Here is a 23,479-nt window from a genome sequence, read left to right as displayed (position 1 = left end):
TCATTATGCAAGTAGCTCTCGCGTACGTTGTCATGCTTGCACGTAGAAATAACCCCTATGGAGAAACTGTAAAGTTCCATATGAAACATTCAGTAGTTTTCTTCGTGAATGGCAATGCCGTTATTTCGTCGTATGTTTTTTACTTACATGAATAACATGAGTGAATGGAAATTTGAGGTTTTAGGAACTAAAGTAAAATTAAAAATAGTTATCAAGAAATGTTCTATGCAATGTCCGTAGACACGACCATATAATACCTAGGTATTACAGGTTTTATGAGAAGGATTCCCTTTGCGTACCGAATAAGTCGCATTGCGTTACTTTGTACAATGTACATTCTGTCCATAAACTTGGTGAGGTAAAAACGGGTAACTCCTTGCCTACAATGTCTTTTCTTGAATTTAGTTACACGTCAATCACGCAGGCTTATAAAATTCATATAGCATGAATCATATTGCTTTATTTTTAGATCGTCTAGGCCAAAATTCCAAATTTAAGGCACATTTCTTGCGTCCTTGGCATACAGCCCCAGAAATTGATTGTAATCAAACGATATTTGGCCGAAGTTTTTATGTTTCTCTTTCCGATTGAAATTTAGTGTAAAATATATTAGGTACATGTACTATGTACGTATAAATCACATGGGATTACGTATCTGACATGCGACTGGGTCCATTCCGTCTTTCTATTTCGGCAAACATTTTTATTATCAGATTATACGGGTTCTAGGATACTCGTAGCGTGAAATGGACAGTATTTTTTGTATTCCGAACCAATGTTGGTAAAACGGAACTCTTACACAATGACCTCAGCTCTGTCTGTTTGTTCCTCAGACACACAAACCCTTTTATATGAGAGACTGCGACGTAGGCGGCTCACGTTTAGAAGACGAGGCAAATAGTACAAATTGTCATGCGCATTTCTTAGTCTTACATTACATTGTCTTCAAGTTTCTTTCCACAGTGTAGAATCCTTACTCATTGTCCTTAGGTAAAAACACTGAGGGCGATGAGTTGCAAGTTATACACAGTTATTGATACTTTAAGTATACATATACTCGTAATTACATCTTTACACTAACAAAAATTTACACGGGTTCAGTTCAGCCAAAAAAGTTTGAAGTGGCAAAATTGTCAATTTATATGCAAATGGACACTGGCTGTGTCGCGAGTGCTAGTGACCGTTTTCGTTATTAGTTAACTTCAGTTATTGATTTTCAAATCCCCTAATAATTTTCCTATGTCCATAAGCAGTCGTCGTCGTGACTAATAAAGGCTGCAATATTAATCCCACCAAAAACATTAAATGTAAAAAAATGCCAAGTCTCTCGATGCAGTCTTTCCATCGTAAAAAGTTTTGAGATCTCATAGAAGCCAAGTCCTATTCAAAATATTTTGTAGTTATAAATCAACATTTAGTAATTGTATCAATAGTTTTCTTTATATTATAATTATAGTGACTTGGCAATGAGCACAAGAAGAAACAAATAAAACGGCATATTTGTAGGAGTTGAAAGTTACACACACCGCATGCGTAAACATTAATATCACAAAATTAATTTTCTTTTGGTTTATCCGTGTCGTCCCAACCGAATTTCGGCAACGGCAGTCAGTCTTAGTGTACTCTCGATTCATTTACTTTCATAAAGCGATGGCCCGTAAGGTATTCTTAATTATTGTATTGGAGCATGTAGTCGGTAGTGACCATCATGATTCACACATAACAAATAATCTGATCACTGGTCTCGTCAGTAACATTTGCACATAATTCCAGGCATCAAGCAGCTTTTAATTTGTGCTCATTGCCAAGTCACTATAATTATAATATAAAGAAAACTATTGATACAATTACTAAATGTTGATTTATAACTACAAAATATTTTGAATAGGACTTGGCTTCTATGAGATCTCAAAACTTTTTACGATGGAAAGACTGCATCGAGAGACTTGGCATTTTTTTACATTTAATGTTTTTGGTGGGATCTCATTTATTTTTTGTAAGTGTATTTCTTTCTTTTTTTTTAGGTGTCATAATTTCTAGGACTTCAGCTACTGCTTTGCTTAGAACCCATTCTCTATCTCTATCTCTTTTGTTTCTTCTCTGAGACTTCGTTACTTCTAATGTAAACAAGCTTAAACTTATATATAAATGCATATATATATCTACTAACTTACAAACTATAGCTAAACTAAACTAAATAACACGTAAAGTTCTCCGAATATCAATTATCACTACAATATTTTTTAGTTTCGAAATGGTTTTTCATAGACAGGTGGCGCTATCAAATGAAAATTATCGCATTATTCTGAAGTACTACTTAGACTGCGCTTTGTAACGAAACCATAGCGCGATTCAGACACGTACAACGCCATCTATCGAGCGCGCATACAATATTTATCGCAATACAATGGAGTTTTAGCTTTATTAATTTAATGAATTATGAATTTTATGTATTAATTTGTATTAATGATAGTCTGTGTATTACATTTATATTATTCTTTTCTATTCTATGTATGTATTCATCCAATTGAATAGGTACTTAAACAACGAACAAAGTTAACAATGCAGTCAAAATCCATACATAATGTTCTTGCCAAACCGCAAATATAAAATTGTTTTCTATGGCATATTATTTTTTAATGTTTTTATAATTTTTCCTTTATATGTGGCTAAGGACCTATCTTGGTGCAAAATTTGAAGTTTCTAAGTCTGCTAGAAGTACCTTAGATTTTTGATGATCTGTCAGTGAGTCAGTGAGTGACAAAATGGTGTAACTTTGATCGACCGTAACTCCTAAACCATTAATTCAATTGGCATGTAATTTCGAACTTAAGCTTGTTCTAATGCCTACTATTATTCCCCGAAAAGCTAAACTCCTAGCTTTGTCCACGTCGAAGATACAGGGGGGGCGAAACAGCCGCGAATCGCTTCGAGAAAAGATGGTACGGCCGTGCCCGTTTTGCTCGAGACTTGGCAGGGGCACTGCCGTGCCCTCAGATAATTCTGTTTGAGCTGTCCTGACATCTTGTTTTCTTATGTGAAAATGTATAAGGAAGGAAAGGTCATAAGAGTAGTTGCGTGACGGCATTCTAATAAATTCATGTTTATGATTGGGGTAGAAGGCAAGTCCTTGAAAAGAAATTCAGGGTATCCTTAGCAATGGACTTTTCAGGCTCACGTGCGTGCCAGTCATTGACACACTTATTTGTAGTTCAGTTTACCAGACGTCGGTTTCATCATGTTAACATAAGTACAAATTGTAGAAAAGCAATATATGTAAAGGTAGGTTTTTATTTTTCGTCCTACCTTTTTGCTGGCTGGTTGCCAGAGTCCGCTTTACTTGAAGAAACTATGTGAGCTTATCAGCAAGTTATGTATGTTTATACAAGATTCTGGCTTCTTACATTACTGTAAGTTGTCTTTCGAGTTACTGTAAATGGAAAGATAAGGTAAACTGAAAAGTGGAGATAATTTCAAGACGTGTTTCAACAAAAATTACATATTACGCGACTGAAACTTTTCACAGACAGACTAATAGATTAAAAGAGTATAAATGTCCTAAAAAGCGCCTTGTTACCATTATTCTCCCTTATTTTCAAAATAATTAATTGGAACTTCAATCAATGTCTGTGTGGAGGTGTAGATTTTTCGTAGATATTATTGGGCTTATGTCTTTATTATCTATGTGACCTAAAATCGTTAATCTTGTACAACTTGAGTTTGAATTAAAAATTATCGTTTCTATTTTTCTTTACTAAAACTGTACATTCTTTAGCCTCCCAAGGCTGTGTAAGCCTTAAACCTTATTCTAGAAGGATCCTGAAGGCACTAGGTAATCTAGGTCCTTGCAATATATTCTGACTCTCTCTTACATAACTGGGTGTGGCTGCCACAGTTAAAGCTGTGTGGCTGTTGCTCCTATTTTATCCCAGAGACGCTGAGTGTTGCTTCTCATTCTCATTAATACATGTGGACCCTTTTAAATTGACCATTAACCGTATCACTATTACAATCTAAGTGAGTTTTATTAGATATTTTTGGATTTTCCGTCTAGTCCAGTTAGACACATTAACAAATTTAATGTCGATTTTGCATTTTCTTCTGTCAAAAAGTATATGAATGTGATTTGTAGCCCATTTGTGCCAAGGAAGTGATGCCAAGTAATAAAATGTAGATACTACGACGTTTTTCATACGAACGTTGCCCCGTGTTATTAGGACCACCATTTCCTAGTTCGCAACTGCGCATGTACCTAATAGACTTAGCAATGATTATGTGAGCCTAAAAAGACCAATTTCATGGTTACTGAGACGAATTTAGACGAAGCATTTATTTGGTCGGAAAATAGGTTTTTATTTAAATCGTAACGCGCTGAACCGGCAGTTCGCGAACAATCCTATCTCCTTTAGTACCATACCGTACCCACCGTAGGATTTAATAGGCAATAGTAGGTATTTTATTCGCATTGTAAAACTTGTGGGCGCGGCCCTACTTCCTCTCCGTGACCTCCCGGAGATAGGTATTTAGTATAGTCGACATTTTTCGCTCTTCTCGAGATATAACCTAATGACAGCATTTTGCTTCCTCGGGGAATGATAATCTTAATTTTTGTAGACAAGAAAAAAAGGGCGGTTTTCAGAATTGTGTGCTGTAACTTTTTCATAATGCTTAACATAAATGCTCAGGTCTTATTATTGAAAAGAGAAACCTTAAATTATCGGAAACCGGCATTCGTCGCCGCCACAGAAATCAATTTCCGATATCGAAATCTCAAATCTAATCACATTCACACGTGTCATATGAAGTTTAAACGTCAAATGGGGAACGCTAACGTCAAGCAGAGCCTGTGCCAAGATGGTAGCCAAGATATCGTAGAGTGGAGCGCCTCGAGTTTCCCCGTACATTGGCCCTAGCATCAAGTGCTCGCGCCGTATTGATTAGACAGGACTGCTGAATGTTATATAACTACGCGACGCGCCCGCAGACTCGTAGACTGCAAGACTACATTGGTTATACTTCTATATTGGTTTTGAAAACTCTATCGACCTACTGTAAAGAGGGTACAAAAATTGTTGCGTACTGCGACACGACATACTTAGGAGTTACCTAACTTTGTGGACCATGATTACCTTTTACATTATGCTGTTTGCGATAAATTGCAAAGCGATGTTTTAAAGTTACAGTAATAATGTTTTCAGGATTTATATATATATGTATACTGTCGTATCATGCAGTCCTTCATATTTAAAAGCAAACCAAACGCAAATCCATTTGAATATCCTAGCTATATTATTCCATATCTTTCATTTGTTGTCGAACATGATGAATGAGCATGCCATTAAGGTTATCTTCCTTTGAATCTCTGAAAGGAAATAGTTCCACTTAATGGTACTTTTAGCTGAAGCATGACTAACTACTAATTACCAACACCATCTACTACGTATCGTTCCTGATAAGCTTTTAACTTTATTGGAGTAAATACCGCCACACCTAGACTTACTTCGTGATTGTAATTGTTTTTTCAAGGTGTTGGTGGGTTTTTAGATAGATGTTGATATTAAATTGCATACTGACATTATCATTGAGACTAGGTTTGAGCATTTAGAAGCTTTTCAATACATGAGTATAAAAAATAAACTAACAATTGGTTTTTTAATAGGCAACGTAAAGTTATAGTCAATAATATTGAACATATTCTATTTGAGTCACGCGCCAGTAAGTCTGCCTTAAAACATAAGCCCCTATTATAACGGCAAAGAATGAGGGTTGGTATGTAATTTTATAGAACGTCCCCACAATTCCACTGATCGCCTGCTTAAATTATGTAGTACGTGGCTTGTTCCTCGAATTGAAACAAATGCTCAAGTCGTATTGTTTAATACATAATGTAATGGACGAAAGTTAACGTTCCCATGAATTGTATACTTGTGTAGAATAGGATTGCTGAAGATAAAGGCTATCATTCATAATTAAAGGAAATTTAATTTCATTTGTCAGATGTGAGCTTTTCTGTATGGACACGACTCAAAACCATTATTATTTCTGCCACGTAAATTAATACAATGCCACAAAATTTAAAATTTTAATCCTTACGAGGTTTCATACTTTCATTTTAAATGGAAAATTGAATATAAAGAGCCACTCAGTACATCCATTACGGAATTGAGTGACGTGATACCCTGATGTGACGCCCACACGGCGTGTTCCGCACAATTGCAATAACAGTAAATGGAATATATGCTGAAAATGTACTCGAGATATGGCACATGTAGATCGCAAAAGTAATTCAATTTGTTCAAGACAAAGTTGCAAAAAGGGTACAACAGGAATTGGAAATCGTGTTCGAGACACGACAAAGCCTTGAATGAACTATTTCGTGTAGGTAATTTATGAACCGTATGCACTATGATATGTTTTATCGGAAGAAACAATGCGTTGAAAAACAACAAAATTTTCACAATTTATCATTATTTCTTATGTTTATAGAGAGATACTTTTGGAACATCAGTTTAAGACATTGTATTCTGAAAAGTTTTCACTATTTCACAAAGCATAGTTGTGTAACTGTGTTCTTATTCCCGTTTTATTGTGCAGGTTCAGATACAATTGAGACTTGCAATATCGCCGTTTTTATTAACAAGATATTGAAACTAGAAGCATTTTCAACTGTTCTCGTTATTCCGATCTGAAAGCGTTTTTATTATGGGACTAGGAAAACCTTTTTATATTTTAACTTTATATTATTTAAAGTTGTCCTGTTTTACATATATTTTCCTTGCCCTTCACGAACTTTTAAAAGTCATCTTCGTCAATCTCAGAGCTTAAGAGTAAAGCAGTCTTACGAAAAATTTGAACTAATCGAAAGTAAATTGCCTTGTCACATTTAATCTCTGCGAACAAATTTAATAAGAACAATTTTCTTTTGAAGAGCTTCGTAAGTAGTTTAGCCAAAGTCGAAGAATACATGCATTTACCTTTTGTGGTTTAAGTCATTTACCAAGTTAGAGGCAAAAGTCAACAGGGTAAACGTAATTATGTTTGCCCCGGGTCGTGTAGGCGACAGAATTATGTATGCACGTTCAGCAAGGCATAAACCTTCTGTCTCGTCACACGACATTAGCGAAAATGCTTCTTCATTTCGCGTGAGAGAATCTTGATTCATGTAAAATTAATATTGAGTTATACCTACGAAGAAAATTGACTGCACGAGAACTTGCAATAAGACGTTGAAGATTTTGAACTACTTCTTTTATAGTCAATGTGAAATGAAACATGCCTCCTCCTATAAATTTTATATCAACACGAAAGAACCTCGAACTACTCTTCAAGATGAATATGGCAAAAGGAAACTGACCCACACCTTCTTGCTTTTAGGATAATATGAAAAACAGATATTCTATTTCCAGTTTATCCACATTATTGATTGACATGCAAGTAAACGAACTACGCGTTCAAAGAACTTCTGAGAACTAGGCATATAAATTGAGTTAGGAAGTTTATATTAATGGGATTCTATGGTTCATTTCAGTACGCTTTAGACTAACCATTAGATTGTTTAAAAGACTACCTATGTACATTAAAAAAAATCATTACATAATAGAACTTCAATTAAATTGCCTCTTGCTGTGCCGATTCCGACATTCCATCCAACCACTTTTCTACCTACAAGTATTTAATTTTGAAGTTATTTGATACTGTATTAAATTTTTAATGCCTGCAAATATATAAGAGCTGTTATAGTGACAGATAACAGAGTGAAATGGCCCTCATTGATGATACTAGATACCTCACTAGATCTAACTGCATCGCGCAAGAAAATGAATTCAATCTCGTTTGTATAGCCATCCTATTCATTCGCTCTGGTTATTGCTGCCTGTCGTCTGATGTGTGTACTGGTTGAGGTTCATACAATATGCATCTGTATGTCATTTAATTGCGCCTGTGTCATAAAATTTTGATTCATTTCACGGATAATGGTCTTATAAATTTTTATGTGCGTTCCAGTTGCCTTTCCAGCATGGGTAGTGCCAACTTTTCCGTTAATTCTATGTCACATTCTACTACTCTTTCTTAATAGAATTCGATCCGAAAATGGATTTAACTCACTTTGGATGCAATGAAAGAAGCATTTAATTAAATAGTTGGTTTCTCGTTTTGAAATATTGCAATTCGCCCTGCTTATTTTAAATGTCCTTGCTACGTATGTTTATCCAGGCGTTTCTATGTGCATGCGTATTGAAACTCGTCAGTTTTATGTTCGTTCAACATTAAACTAACGCTGGAACCCATTAGTTAAATATAGAAGAACGTATTTGCTCTTGGCATTGCGAATACATGTAGCAATTAATCGTACGACAGATTATCCACAAAATATGTGACTTTTAATCATCGTTTTATTTGTCTTAGAAAGTCTTCAATCGTTTCCTAATTTGGGTTATGAAATTATCGATATAAGACCTGAAAACATATATTTATTTTTGAAAATTATATTATAGTGCTTATATTCTAACATTTCTAGTCTACAAATATGTTTCTGTTATTCAGATTAGGGTGGTCTTAAAATATCTTATAAACACATCTACATCTATAAACAATCCACAACAAGATGAGAAGATTAACAACTAGCTAACTAAGAAAATCAAAAGTAAATATTAACTCTTTTTACCTCTCTGGCTCATTCAGATTACTACTACATTCGTAATAACATTCAAAGGTCGTCTGCATCTCATCCTCACTAGATAATTCGGCTAATTTAAATTAACAAACCTAAACAGTTCTTTTCCTCTGACTCAGTCTAGGTACGCAGATTACCCCATTGAATAGGTTCAAAGGCCAAAATTAAATCCAGCTTTAACTGCAGTGTGCTCGCCATCCAGTCTTGTGATTGTGTGACTAATGCGTGTGTCTGACAACGAATGTTAAGCCGCCTTGTTGTGAAGCTTCAATGCAAACTCGCATATTGTGTTACAAGATTTATTACTTGTTATGTTACGATTATGTTTACATAATTCCATTAAAACGTAAACTATGGAGAATGAAGGGCTCATGAAAGTGCCGGTAATTCATCATTGGCAACACTTAAAATAACTGCACACTCATGACAGAGAATGTGGAAATTTTCCGTCCTTTAGATTTATTAGTGGAAGTTCATTGTTACACGGATTAATTAATTTAAAAGCAGAGAGATAACGAGCCATACAACTAGCGCTTTACGACGCCCACATCCAATTTCTCGCAAACCTTGCTATCCCGGCGGTGCGGCTCATAATGATACCTAAATCATTTAGCGTGACAGTAAGTTTTTATACGAGTCTGTTTATTTCTCCTTTTACCAGACTACCTTCTTTTAAGTAAGAATAATGTTTACAATGAATTATAAAAGTAGTTTCACCGCAAGAGACGTGCATATTGTATAAGAAATAATGAAAACTCAACCGTTCTTCCTTATAAAGAATTATTTATGTGAAAACCGGTAGCTGGTGAGAAAATTTAAAAAATATAAAGAAGTAGGTTGCGCTATCCATAAATAGAACAGCACTCACACTTGTGAGGGTTCCTTTTATTTTTACTCTGAAAGACCTATGCCCGATATAAAATAGGACTTTTGACCGCAGCTTACCTGACCCAAAGCGCAGACTTGTTTGAAGTTCTAGCGCTTTTGCCTATAAAAGAGTAATAAGAATTGCATTGTAGCTTCCTTACAAAGAGTGCAACTAATAAATTCACATTGTAAGAAATGAACATCTACCTACAATGTGAATTTACTGGCGGACGTTTAAGATGTCTATCCGGGCATGTCAGTAAACTGAATGCCGTCCAAATGCTCATCTGGATATCCGGTGGTTAAATTGTAGGATTACTTCCGATAGTTGCTAAACATTAAAATGAATATCTTGCCAAAATAACATTTTGAAAAGCCCGATGACTCAGCTGTAGAAACATTGCTATGTGAATAAACTGATTGTACAAAAGTTATAATTAATCAGGAATGTTATGAAAAACCAATATTAATCTATGAAACCTTCAGGAAAAATACTCACTTAGATACTAATCTGAAAAAGTGTACCACAATGTAGTACAATAAATGAATTAACTGATTACAACATCGCGTGACTCTGAGGGTGTTAAAAAAACCGTCTGTGCCATTTTACAAATGGCTGGAAAATAAACACCTGCCACTTTTATCTATACGTTCTATCATTTGACAGCTTTAGTTCACCTACGACGGCAGTAGTACGGAGATCATGTATATTTAACTAAAATAATATATATAAATGCTAAGTTACTCAGTACCCATACCATTGCATACATTATGTAACAAGCGTAATTAATCCTTCCCTTATACATATATTTATTTCGTTCACATTTATATAGTGACGGTTCGCAACTATTTCACTCGTTTAAAACCCGCTGGGATTGCAGCGGAGCTCTACGAAAAATTGAATCTGCAATTCAGCACAGCAGTTAAGGAGCTTTTCATAAGTCTCATTTACTCGCACTGGTATTCGCTTTGATGAACGTTATGCTAATGATTTGACGTTTTTAAGCTGAATTTTAAACAAAATTGTCAGATAAATCTATGTAATTTTATTTCTATCAACAACGCTGTGTAAAATTCATTCGTTGCAGAACTGTTTTCTAGTTAATGCCATGTCATTGTAAAAAGTAATTACTTGCAACTCAACAAACAGAAAAAAGAAACTTGTATTTAAATCGGACAGTCAGTTCTGAGCTAGCAAAACTTTTATAAAAGGAGAACTTCCACTTTGCATTAAGATAATTAGCCGGCAGACGTTTCAAAATGATTCGGTCCAGAAAGTTCTGTTTTTTAACTGAATTACAAATGAAATCCAGTGCACAAGCACCGGCGATCACGTTAGGTCTGAGTGCCGCGTGAAATTCATTCACACGCTACGCCCACGCCCAATTGGACTAGCACAAGCAGATTATACAATTGGTGACAAACTTACCTGAAACTTTTAGGTATTATTTCAAAACTCGTTTGTTAAACGTAGCTTTGAAAACATATGACTTCATACAATTAGCTATCTAAATTTAATTTGTTCAATAGTTATTTTTGTTTGTTTGGAGAATTCCGTTTGTAAAATATCGTATGCCAAATGTTTAATCAGCATAAAAGCGTAAGTTTGTACGAAACTATTCGTTTCCCATCGGGACTAATTTCGCGGACTTGGATTTCGGACGATTTCGCACTAGATAGATTATTTCAGATTGTTTCAGGCGTCAGTAAAGTAATGCTACATTCTTGCAGTGTATTCATAAAGACGAAAGTTTAAAGAAAGTTTATACCATTTTCGAATGATTGTTAGTCTTGTGATGTATAATAATTGAAAAGTCACTACCGGGAGTGTCGAATGAATCTCGTTTTGTGAATTTTGACTATTAAAATCCATTACTAAAGCTTTGTAAAATATTTTTAGTGCTGATATTGGTATGTCGTACGTCCTTTCTAATGAAAAAAGACTTAGAGTAGTCTGCAAAAGCAAACACTACAAAATTTTCGATTACTGATTATTGCACGTTCGTGCCCTTTAACAGGGATGTTACTCAAAATGTTATATGTAAGATTATTGATCGTATTTCTAAAACGTGGTGCATTGAACTGACGTAAGTGGAATAGTGAACGGAAGTCGCGCGGGGACTGGCCAGAGCCACCGGTGCCGACCGCCTCGAGCGGATCCCACCGGCAATAGCCAGTAACGGTCAAAGGATAATCGCTTAGATTCGGCTAATACTCTTATATGCACACAGCTATCCTCCAGAGTCCTTTTCAGATCCGTTTACAGTTCAGACCAATGAACTGAATAGTGGATTGGAGTTGAATAACAGATTTTCGGGTAATAGTCAAAATTAGGACAAGTCCTTTAAAAACATCTTTTGTGTTCGTTAATCCTGTCCACAATCTTCTATTACCGGACTCTTAATGTGATTAATATCATTATCGTAACACTTACTTTTACTGCCATTAAAACATATTTAGCTCGAAACGATTATACTATGCAATATAAAGTAATGGTGTTACTCCAATATAAAGCTAATGTGGCTATAAGGTGCCGTCAGGCTCATAATTGAGTTATATGGAGCGCGGCAATTCTCACGTGCACTTAACACCGAGTGATTCGTAAAATACCATGGAATCTAGTTTAGCACACACCTGAGTATCGACCCTGTCGTCAATGCCAGGATTAACTAATTAGAGCCATGTCAATGTTGCTAACACCTCTATGTGAAACTGTTATGTCATCTGGATCACATCATTGATGGCAATACTTTTACCAAGACCCTGTTTGGAAAAGAAAACGACTAGTTGCGTAATATGAGAAACAGATTTTCTATCCAAGCTTGCTTTTCCATTTTTCCATCCTCGCATGTTAAAAGGACAGACTGTATCGCATATACTTCAAGGAAACCATACAGTTACTACAACCACAATAAAACTGTTTGTACGTACCGTTCATTAAAGTTAATGGCCTAGAAGAGCGTAGTTTTCCACGTTTAATATCTGGTTAGGGAACTCAGCTCGATAAAAGTACATGATCTGTTTGTTGTTTGTAACGTTATACGCCAACTTTTGCGTGTGGAATACTCGTAGTATATTTATGATACGAATTCATCCGTCGATTGTGCTTTAACGAAGCACTTGGAAATCCTTCTCCAATAGGGGTGTTTGTCGTCTCATATACATATAGAACAATGCTAGCACCCAAATGGAGGAAAATAATTCTCTACGATATTCTCGCGTCAGATTAGTCTTCAGCAAATATTTACGCTCCTAAATGTGCCCTCAGCATAAAATTTGCGCATTACAGTCTACGATAAGACATTACGCAATACTTCTTACTTTTTGTTTTGGTTCTAAAAAGGTTTTGTCTGTCCCCCGTTTACTAATTCACTGAATCGTCAATGCTGCCTAGCCCTTCTACCGCAGTTCTCAAATGTCACCCAATGTATTTGTAACATAAAACAATTCAATTGCAACAGTTTAGCGGCTTCGTGGTTAGATAATCCATTCCCTTACTTATTGTTAAAGTAAGTAAATAGTTCCATGTTGTACAAAATTATGAAAGCCGTTTGACAGAGCTGTGTCGAACTAAAACTTGTCCATGTAACCAATATTTCCTGTATCGGTAATAGTTTTTAATTTATGATCTAAATAGATCTGCTGTTTCTGTAAATATTGCATTTATCATGGTACTAAAATATCAGCGATGAACCTTGTGAAACGTTGCTCTTCAAAGCAAAGCAAACCAATGGAGAGTGGAGTCGAGACGTGTGCAATTTTTAGAATAGTTACAGAGAACTATAAATATTATCTAGTACATATTGCAATAAACTTCCTTCGTCTTCACCTTCGGCCCGTACGCTGAGCCGCGTGAATCAACACCACTGCCGTAGCAACGACTGTGACGTCCGATGTTTATACTAGCTCATATAATATTTACAATAATTTTATAGACTGAATTTCTTGGAATACATATTTTACTAATCAGAGCTACGTCCTTTGACGTAGTCTCACATATTCCTATGTATACGGAACAAATCTTAGCCGAAATCATGCTTCACCAATCTAATTCAATCATATTATTATAATTTTCCCTTCATCATCATCATCATCATCATCAGCCTATCGCAGTCCACTGCTGGACATAGGCCTCTCCAAGTAATTTTCCCTTGCTCCGAGCCAATGTCGTTTGCTTCGAATTTTGGATATTTTCGCGAATTCATTGGAGATATAACGAGATCCTGGACTTTATTTATTGAGTTTTAGGTGCCGTTCTCGGCATTTGATAAAGGCTTAAGATTTCGTAGAGGCTTCGTTCTTATATCTTGTCCATATATAGAAAAAAAAATCTTGAGGATATCGGATATCGATTAACATTCAGTAAAAATACACAAAAGCTCCGATTTCTTTATTGTCTTTATTGCATTGGAGATGGCCTCTAATGTAAATCTTATCGGAATCGCAACGACCTCATTTTTGAAATCATAAAATGTCTACACGTTCGAGATTTTTCCATCAATGTTAGTTGAATCGATCAGGATGCCAGTCTGATTGAAAACGCCATTCAAGTAACGCTCTTGCTAAGATAAAGCAGACTTGGAATACCGTCGCCCTGCTGCCTGTAGGCAAATGTAATATCGGAAATTGACTCGACTCGACGGTTTATTCATTTTGACCTCGTCCTGACTCGGTTGGAGGCAAGGTAAAAGTTAAAACTATTAGCCCACTTCGTCGCGATAACGAATTAAGATCTTCTCAGCCCTATTCCACGTTTTAATACAATTTCTCAAATAATTTACTTCAAAATAACCGTTATGAAACTTTAACTTTCAATACATTTCCTCTGTACAAGAGTAATGGAAATATTACGTGTTTTAACTCTTATGTTGTTTTTTGAAGTTTACATCTCATGATATCGCTAACGACTTTATAATGTGTGAATTGTAAAGAGTCACGTCGTCGTAATAAACGCGTTACTTCATTATGTACACGGGGTATTTGATTTTGAAATGTGGAGCTTGCAGTGGTAAGGAACGGGTATCGATTGCGCATATTCATAAAGGGAGATTGGAGTGGTTCTCATCACTCCGATCCTGATTCCTAGCTCTCTTTTCTATTCTTATGTCTCTAATGTTCAATGGAGAATGCTTACCATTCTTCGTTCTGGTCTCAATTTGTAGTTTTTGTAATTTTGTCTTCAATTTTGTAATTTTCTCAGAGAAAGTCCAAGAATGCTGATTTTTCCAAAATGAGATTTTATTGTACTCTGTTTTAAGTCCGGTAGTACAAATGATCACTGTAAATTTTTATCTGGTTAATGGGAAACATACACATAACCCTAAGTTTGTCTTCACCTCCACATTTAATGTAGAAGCAATATCTTATGCACTTTATGTATACGTGTACAAAAGTTCCACGTTGCTTTCTCTAGCGAAAATTTCGCCGTCGATATTTGTCAACCTAATCCTAGTATATGGCCCTGGTCAGATTTAAGGATTTTATCCAAGTTTTAGAGTAGGCACAAGACTTTTGTTGACGCAAGACTTCTATTTAGGGCAAGTTTATTTTTACCACGTTTACCTATCAAGGGAAAGAACAAAAATTGACGGGAATATAGATAAGATATTTTATTTAATTACGACAAAGTAACCCATTTTAGATTTCATTACTTAAACAGTGATTTCACTAAATACTGCTAGATTTCGAGTATTTGTTTAATCTACATCGATTTGAATTGCCACTTTTCCTAACAAAATATAATTTAAGTAATCAATACGATGGGTAACACATTGCATACTGTTTAATGTTCAAGTAATTTGGGAGTAAATACTTTTTTTGTAAGATCTCATTTGTGTAACAATCATAGCTTCAGTTGAGTGGGAAAATAAACATTTCATGTATTTAGTAAGAAACAGATCTTTCAGTGAGATGTTTGTTTTTACTAATGTTTGTAATAGACTATGAGGTGAAGAGAAAATTGAGTGGACTTCTTTATTCGAATGTTTGCCTAAATGACTTTGTATTGATGTTATTTTATTCAACACTTAAACTCAATAAAGCCTTACCACGACACAGTTCGACTGAAATCAATGTTTTAAGTTTATGTAACAGAAGTTCAATACCTCGTAACTGGGTGGTTGTACATTTAGGATTCATGTAAATACCATATAATATGTATGTAGATAGAGATACGAAATATTCGTACTGCACACCAAAATGGTCTAGTTTACATCACGAGCTGTCATATTATTGCGTACAATTTACAATTGTGGGATGTTTCTAGTTTGATGTTTCTCCTTGAAAACCCGTTAACCACAATCTCTTCAAATTCGGCTTGCGTTTACAATAACTTCAGGGGTTTTATGGAACATTTGGCCGAAGAATATATTTGTGGGCATACGTCACCTTGTTACCTATATACGAAAGTTTACCTTATATCCCGACGTATACTCTCAACCGAGCTATTTCTGAAACGCGGATTGCGGTCTAGGTATTTTGCCTAACAATAGATGATTTACTATGTTCGTGAAGGATATGTTGCCACAAGATATGAAAATATTATAAGTTATTTCAGCTTTATGATTGATTTCGAAACCCTTGGAACGCACAAGAATAAAATGTTTAGTACCCATCCAACAATGGAAAAGTTTACCATCTGAGCTTAATGTAAAAAGTTTTTCCAATAATCCAGTCAAAATGCAAATGCTTATCACTCTGCGGTGTACCTTTATGTCCCTGTATAAGTTTGTTTGTCCATTATATTTGAGAGGCACGAGATACCTACTTACTAAATATAGAAATGTTTTTGTACCTATCAATACATTACGCTCCCGTATTACGTAAGTCGACATACAAAACTCGATACTCTCGCAGAGGGTTCAATTTTCTCACCGGAGATGAACATCTTATTACTAGTTAGCATTCACCGCTTCATCGGGTGAACTCGTCAGTATTATTTATGTGCCTACTTCAGCTCGCCCCTCGCCTAGGAACGCCTCATTATAAGCTCTCAGCGTAGTTTTTAAATTATGAGCCATTTGTGATAGCGCTGACTGGAAATTTATTGCATCATCTTGCCTCCTTCAAGATGGCCACTGAATATTTTGAAATAGCCCGTTTTAAGACCATCACCTGATAAAATCTTTACAATCGTCCTGTATCCTGTAGATACAGTTTGTACATTGTATCCTAAGTTACGTAACCATTCGAGCTGAAACTGGTGGAAAGTACTAGACATGAGATGTTAGTACATTCCCTCATACTTGCGTTGTGTAAGTACATAATATGTTCTTATGTATTACTGATAGTAATGGGGTAGTATGTCGCTGTAGTGTTGGTGGTCTTTAGGATTATCTAAATAGTTCCCATATATAGGCGATTTGGAAAATAATTAATGTTGGTGGGGCAGTGTGCGAGACGCGTTAGGTAACCGGCGGCGTGCGAGCGAGAGGGGAGACGGCGCGCGCCGACTCCACTATTGATCGTGGAGAATGACGCCCGGGGTGACCCAAATAGAGCCTCCGTGCACCCCCGCCCCGCGCGCGAGCACCCCTCGCCGACACCCGCCCGCCGACCGCTCCACGGCGAATTTTCATATCAGCCGGTCCTTCACGACCAAGGAATGGCCTGCTAGCCCTACTTAAATAATAATGCTATATATACATCTTGAACGCCCTTGAATTATATCTACGCCTCAGAATTTCCGTCGGTTTTGACATTTTGAGAATAGTCATGTCGATTTAGAATTAAATAAATTTGTCTAGTTTCTACACAATACTCTGAATAGCGATTTGGATAGTAACCTTTTTTCGTTTATTTTATCAAAATGAAAGATTGCCTATGTAAATGTAGGTCGCGGTGACCACAGGGCTTTTGAACTCCACTTTAATCTTTTTGCCTCTAGACTTTTCCGATTTTATTTAAAAAGCAGAGAGTTATTTCAACTTTTAATTGATATTTACCTTGTGAATAGAACTTTGTTCATTATTATTTGAAGTTAAAATTGTAAAATGAGCAGTGTTATCTTAATCTGAACAAAATGCCTGACCAAAAATAGAAATAAAATCATAAATCTCGTTTGTTACGTAACGTAACAAAGAAAATGGTCGAAAGTGCATTATAAATTAAACAACCCCTTGCGGCGTGGCGTGACGGAAAGGCACGGAGTGGGTAACTGACCTATGGCTGGGTGCCTCCCGCCCGGGCGGTGCATGCGTACTGTATTATTCAGCTGACATATTGCAATTATATTGATCGGCTCTACATTTTACCTGGACGTGTTGCTAACGTCCACAATGTAGCGCAACCTAACGTATTACATAATTTAAGTGCTTTAAATCAAAGAGTATTACATAAAGCATACGGTATTCTTACCTTTTGTTAATGCAGTTAAAAGCCTTTTGTATTACGCTTGAACTACTCTGGTTTTAATTAATCCTCGCCAATTACGCATAAAAACAGTTGAAATGCTTATTCTAGATCAACTGAAACAATGAGCAGAAAAGTCCTTTTGTTTCACATCCCAGTCCAGAGCTAGTAAAATGAAAAATACGCGCACAGGCGGGGCACCACGGACGCTGAAATTGAAAAGTGTGCAACTTTGCGTTTTATTGTAGCAGGCCTCCCTGTTACAATAAAACGCATAGACTGCAGGAGATTGCGAATAAATTGTACCTTCTGCGATTGCTTCAGATAAATGCCTTTTTTGCGATCCGAGTTGCTCGGGGTCTGCAACAATAAATCCATTTATTGCGGTCGTCTGGATACAAAAGAAAGATTCTTTGTTCTCTTTAAATATCCTCGGGTCTCTTTGAAAACTTAGTATGGCAATTTCCGAAGTGTCGTAGGTCAAGCTATGGCTATTACTGAGTTTCATTTTAGCTTCATTATAATAAAAAGCTAATCACGCCGGAGCGCTTTAACGTGCTCAAGTGTTGGTGGAGGGGCTGGTCGCTGGCTATGTGGCACCGGCGATGTGTCTATATTTGCTGACGTGAAATTACGCCAGGCAAGCAGCGTCAAGTGCCGGAAATTAATATCTGACAGGTAGCGCCCTCGGACTAGCGGAAACGTATTCCGCGGCAGCCACTCCGCTTCCCATAAAATATTTGCCTTTTTCACATAGAACGTACCTACGTGCGTATGGCCCATACTAGAAAAGTTTATTCTTCAGTCTACGCATTAAAAATGTACTTTACTGCCAGCGTGGAAAGAAAAGCTCGAATCATATTTTATGTGTTATGACAGTTACTGTAGTAACGCAAGTAAGAGCGTTATTAAATCGACGTGTCTAAGTCGAGAACCCATAAAAAAATATTCGTCACATAACATGAAATCTAAATGATGGTAATTGTGTCATCGTAGATACGTGATGTGTCAGTGCCTAATCCGGTGTGCTATTTCATGTTATTAGCTTGCATAAGATCATATATGTGTCGATAAAAAGATATGTTCACTGTATTTACGTTACTGAACAAAAAGCCTCATAGTTGTAAATGAGTTATTGAAAATAACTACAACCAATAATATAAATTCCAATTCGTTGTACAATCCGTTCTGAACCGTTTAGTTATCGGAACGTAAGTAAATAAAAATTTTTGTTCGAAGAAAACCATGTCCGCTCAAAATACAGATTTTATAATTTTGTTGCTTAAAAGTATACCTCCGGAAAGTTTCTCAACAATATTCATTATCTATTTTAAAGTAGGCTAGGCTCGGTTCGTTGAAATAGCAACTTTTAGTAACGAATTATGACTTTACTATCAGTAATGACCATGTGACTTATTACCAAATTAAAAAATGAAATGATACAGCACCAGCAATGTAAAAAATACTAAATTAATGTTACTAGGAGTTGAAAAAAAACCCAGAAATAACCATTTACGTATAGAGTACAAAATATTAACGGAAAGATGTTAAATGTACATTATATTGAAAAAAAAAAAACTGTGTAGCAAGCAACCACTCCAAATATCTATCATAATATTGAATATCGTGCCATAATGGTATTGCCGTAGATGACAGACGAATGATTGATCTGGAGTGAGTAGCACAAAAACAATATAGGATGGTACCTCGTTTCATAAGCGGGTCTATAGTAATTGATAACGCAGGTTACGTAGGACGCACCATTTTGTACACGAGTTTTATAATTATCATCCGGTGTGATAAATTGGAATTATGTGACATAATTACTGAACACATGGTTTGTCACATTTTCGCATGTAATGATATTTTTTACTTGTTTAGGTACTGAGTTTAATGATATAACATCTACGATACGTGAAAATAATGTTAAAAAATGAAAATAATGTCCTGGTTTCCAAGTCGCATGGAATCGATCATTACTTGCATACGATATAACGAATATGCGGCAAAGAGGGCAATTTACTTTATCGATTATCTAATTTTAGCTTTGTGGATGCATCGTAGTTGTTAGCTACCAATCAAGCTTTTACGTACATATCTACGTTCGTCGCCGTAGTTTATCACAACGGCAAAACGTTGATTCTTTGTTCTAGGGAACGTTTTAAAAACTATAATTTGTTATACAATTACATTCGCATTATTGAAAGTAGGGAATATCCTCCTGAGTAAAATCAGCGCCTAGCGTCTGAATAATATAAGCTACGATCGGATTTAGTTCAACAGGGACAGTAGAACGTTCCTCTGACTATAAAACATTTACGTCTACCATTTATTTATGTACGTAGGTTATGACATTATCATAATACGAATGCAATAAACCGGACGCAAATGTATTCACTCGCCATAAAATTTATTGGCTACCAAAATATATTCGGGTGTATGCGTATTGAAAAGTGTAAAAGTCTTGACCAAATGTTACCTATCTACGTATATGTTGTTTTATAGTATTCATAGATATTATCCCGTTAAGAAATCGTTCTCGAGATAAGGCCCGTTTGTCAATAAGTACTCAATATAGTATTAGGGCAGGGCGCGCCGCCCGCCGAGACGGCCTTCTCTATCCGCCTCCACTCGCCGCCCTACCAACAAATACTCATAAAAATTTATTACGGCGTGCATAAGAACTTTCATGTAGTGGCTATTATACGGGCCGGCTTACGTAAAAGGTACATGGTAACGCGAAATTTTGACTTAGTAAGTAATATTACCGGTTAAGGAAACGGACAAATATTTGGTAGATAAAATGGTACTTGTACGGAAAGCTTGTCGATCTGTAGGGCTGTCAACGTACCGGTTGTGGAAGGTTACGAGAGGGGCGGTGGCGGCGGAAGAGGGCGCCGCGCACAGCGGGTTGCGCGCGACGCTGGGCAGCGGCGGCGCTGGCGTCGTGACGCAGTGTGACGTCAGTGCGCCGTCGGCTCGATACGCGCCGGCCCCACCGTCAGTCGCCGCCCGAAGCAGGCCGCCGAACGTCGCGCCCTACGCGCCTCCGCCATCCGCGCACCTCTTTCATACCGGGTTTTAGTTTCGTACAAAGATGACATAGCCAGTGCCGTGCGACGAGACTACGTGAAGCGCACACTTTTTAAGTTTTTTCGTTGGAACGCGGAAACCGTAACGGTCCCCGTTGTTGCAGAACTAGCGACGACCCACCCCATTCCGTTGAGGGACAGAGGCGAGACCAAGAGGCGGCTTGTTCCTTTTTAACCGCCTTTCATAAAGACTAGCGAAAATGGGCGAGGTGAGTGCAGTGCTTGCAGTAGTGCTTGCCTTAGCCTTTACAGTAGCGAGCCGAGTCAGCGAGACAGTGCTTTCGTGAAGGTGTAAGTGCATGTCGCAGAAGTGAGTGCGAAAAGGTAATGAAGGTGCCCCTAGCTGCTAGCGCGGCGCCCGCCCGCTTGGGGATAGTGCTTGCGATCCTCGTATCAAGTCCTTGTACAGTCTCACTACAGAAATGCATTTGCACGTTCCATAGCCTTTGTTCCTCTAGAAAATATCAACCGGCTCATTATCCTATGCACGTAGTCGTCAATTTTTTTATTTTTCTCCCTGAAGTTCTTAGATTCCTTTGTTCATTTTTAGTACAAGTATGTACTGATTATTTTACTTTGTAGTTATCGTATTGTTCTTAATCATTTATTAAGGGGTGTTATTAATTACAAAGTTCGGCCGACCGAAGGAGAGCAATGTATCGGAGACGGCGCCGGTCGGGTTGCGTAACTGGCTGTATCGATCTGTGCGAAGAGCGGGACACTCCGCTCAGTCCCTCATATGCCAGTACCGAACCATTTCCTTTATACATCCTCATTTATTTCTACCATTTGATTTTCAACTGTTTTTCGCAGTACAGCTATTTGACCGATTTACTTAACATTCAAGAAAAAAATATGATAAAACTAAACTTAAACCTTAAAATCAAAAAGTTAGCTGTGCCGTCCCTTATTCACAGTTTAAATATAATTAAAATATTTCAAAAAAAATCTTTGTTACAAAAATATCAAATTCAGTACTTTTAAAAACGGATGTGAATTAAAAAATGACTGAAAACGAAAACGTATTAATTAATTAAAGCATGATTCACGCATGCATTTACGCTCTTTTCGCAACATTAAATCATTTCATACAACTGTTTTCGAAAAATCTTATCTTAAAAGAATAATTTAGTAATTATTCAAAATTACATTTAAAACGCCAGATTTGTATCAAGTTAAACTTCGCATTACTAAGTGCTCATAGTCCCCTAGAAACCATCATGTCTAGATCGCGTGATCTAATAATGCCAAGGCAAAAGACCATTCCTCTCTAGGTGTTCTGAAGGAAGTGGCTAACAGGTTGTCGCGGGAGCCAACCGTGCTTCGGACACGACAACTATAAGAGTACCGAAGGTTTATTAGAAAATTGCCTCGTCATTATGTCATTTAAATCGCATAGAGTGCCGTCGCTCTATTGGAGTATTTCCTTTATCCTTTATGACGACAGCATGCATCAATTAGGATGCTAGACGTAGTCCCTGAAGGTGTTTCCTAATCTCTTAAACTTGTGTCTTAAGGCATCTCGAATGTTCTCATAGAAATTTCATTAGAGCCGGCAGAAGCTCTCGCGTAAATTGAATTCCAAACGAACAATGGCTTCGTAGCTATCGAGTCTGCGCTTTCATAATCCCGGCTGACATTTTGGATAAAATTTCATCAATTAGCTAACGGTGACAAAGAGCTAATTAAATAGTTTTTAATAGGATTAGACATCTCAATTTTAAAATTGAGTATATTTTCTCGCAGTCCAAGTACTAATTTATAGTTGACGGTCTACATTTTAAATTCATGCTAACCTATTCAAACTGTAGTTAATGTGATTATTCAGTATAATAAAAACGTGACAAACGGACACATGCACACTGCATCAGATCGTCGCCATGATAACGATCCATTTCTCGTTGCCACGGTCACAGTCGTAGTACAGTGTTACGCAATTACGGAACCGTTGCCATCCTTGGTGGTCATTCAAATCGTTCAGCTCACTCCAGTTTCACTTCAGCTCTTAGCAGATCGACTTGATCCTCCGTCGGGTTAGGATCTAGGTATTACGTAACCGGACTTAGGCACTATTGCAGTTCCTAGTGCTGCACTCTCGAGTGCTCAGTCCTCATCGGGTTTCCATTGCGATAACAGCTCTTTTTTATAACACTTGCATATGCGACTTATTTCATTCGTGTTGCAGTTCAGTATACATAGGTCATTGGGTTTAACTTCAAACATTGAAACAATTTTGAACAAAAATACCTAGTTGCAATTATTTGTTTTAACAAGAGTCAATGACAGTAAATCATCATACTTTTTTTTGCAAATGAAGATTAAGTGCCTCTTGTCATATACAGTCAAATAATTTAAACACTTGCAATTACTATGCATACATACGCATAACAACTGGTTTGACAATTATTACAAACTAGGTTTTGATATGTCAGACCAAATTGTTTAAAATAAAATTTATTTCAAAACTAAAGTATTTCATTGGGAAAAATTCCATGAA

General features: G+C 36.7%; 1 protein-coding gene across 9 annotated transcripts in view; it reads left to right on the top strand.

Annotated features, from left to right (window-relative positions):
• LOC113498884 (sodium/potassium-transporting ATPase subunit alpha) overlaps positions 1-23,479 on the top strand; it is a 45,348-nt gene that overhangs the window by 8,933 nt on the left and 12,936 nt on the right. For 2 of the 9 annotated variants that reach the window (XM_026879058.1, XM_026879054.1), the window contains exon 2: positions 21,087-21,191. The exons of 4 other annotated variants lie outside the window; for them this stretch is intronic. In XM_026879058.1, coding sequence (XP_026734859.1) covers positions 21,183-21,191 — 9 coding nt within the window. In that variant the 5' untranslated portion in view covers positions 21,087-21,182. Of the gene's footprint in view, positions 1-20,896; positions 21,192-23,479 lie in introns of those variants that run through there. 3 more of the 9 variants (XM_026879053.1, XM_026879056.1, XM_026879057.1) reach the window with 2 other exon arrangements.

The sequence above is a fragment of the Trichoplusia ni genome, chromosome 11 (genome assembly GCF_003590095.1).
Source record: "Trichoplusia ni isolate ovarian cell line Hi5 chromosome 11, tn1, whole genome shotgun sequence".
Lineage (NCBI taxonomy): Eukaryota > Metazoa > Arthropoda > Insecta > Lepidoptera > Noctuidae > Trichoplusia > Trichoplusia ni.
Note: the sequence above shows the minus strand (reverse complement) of the source record. Positions and strands in the feature narration are given on the sequence as shown.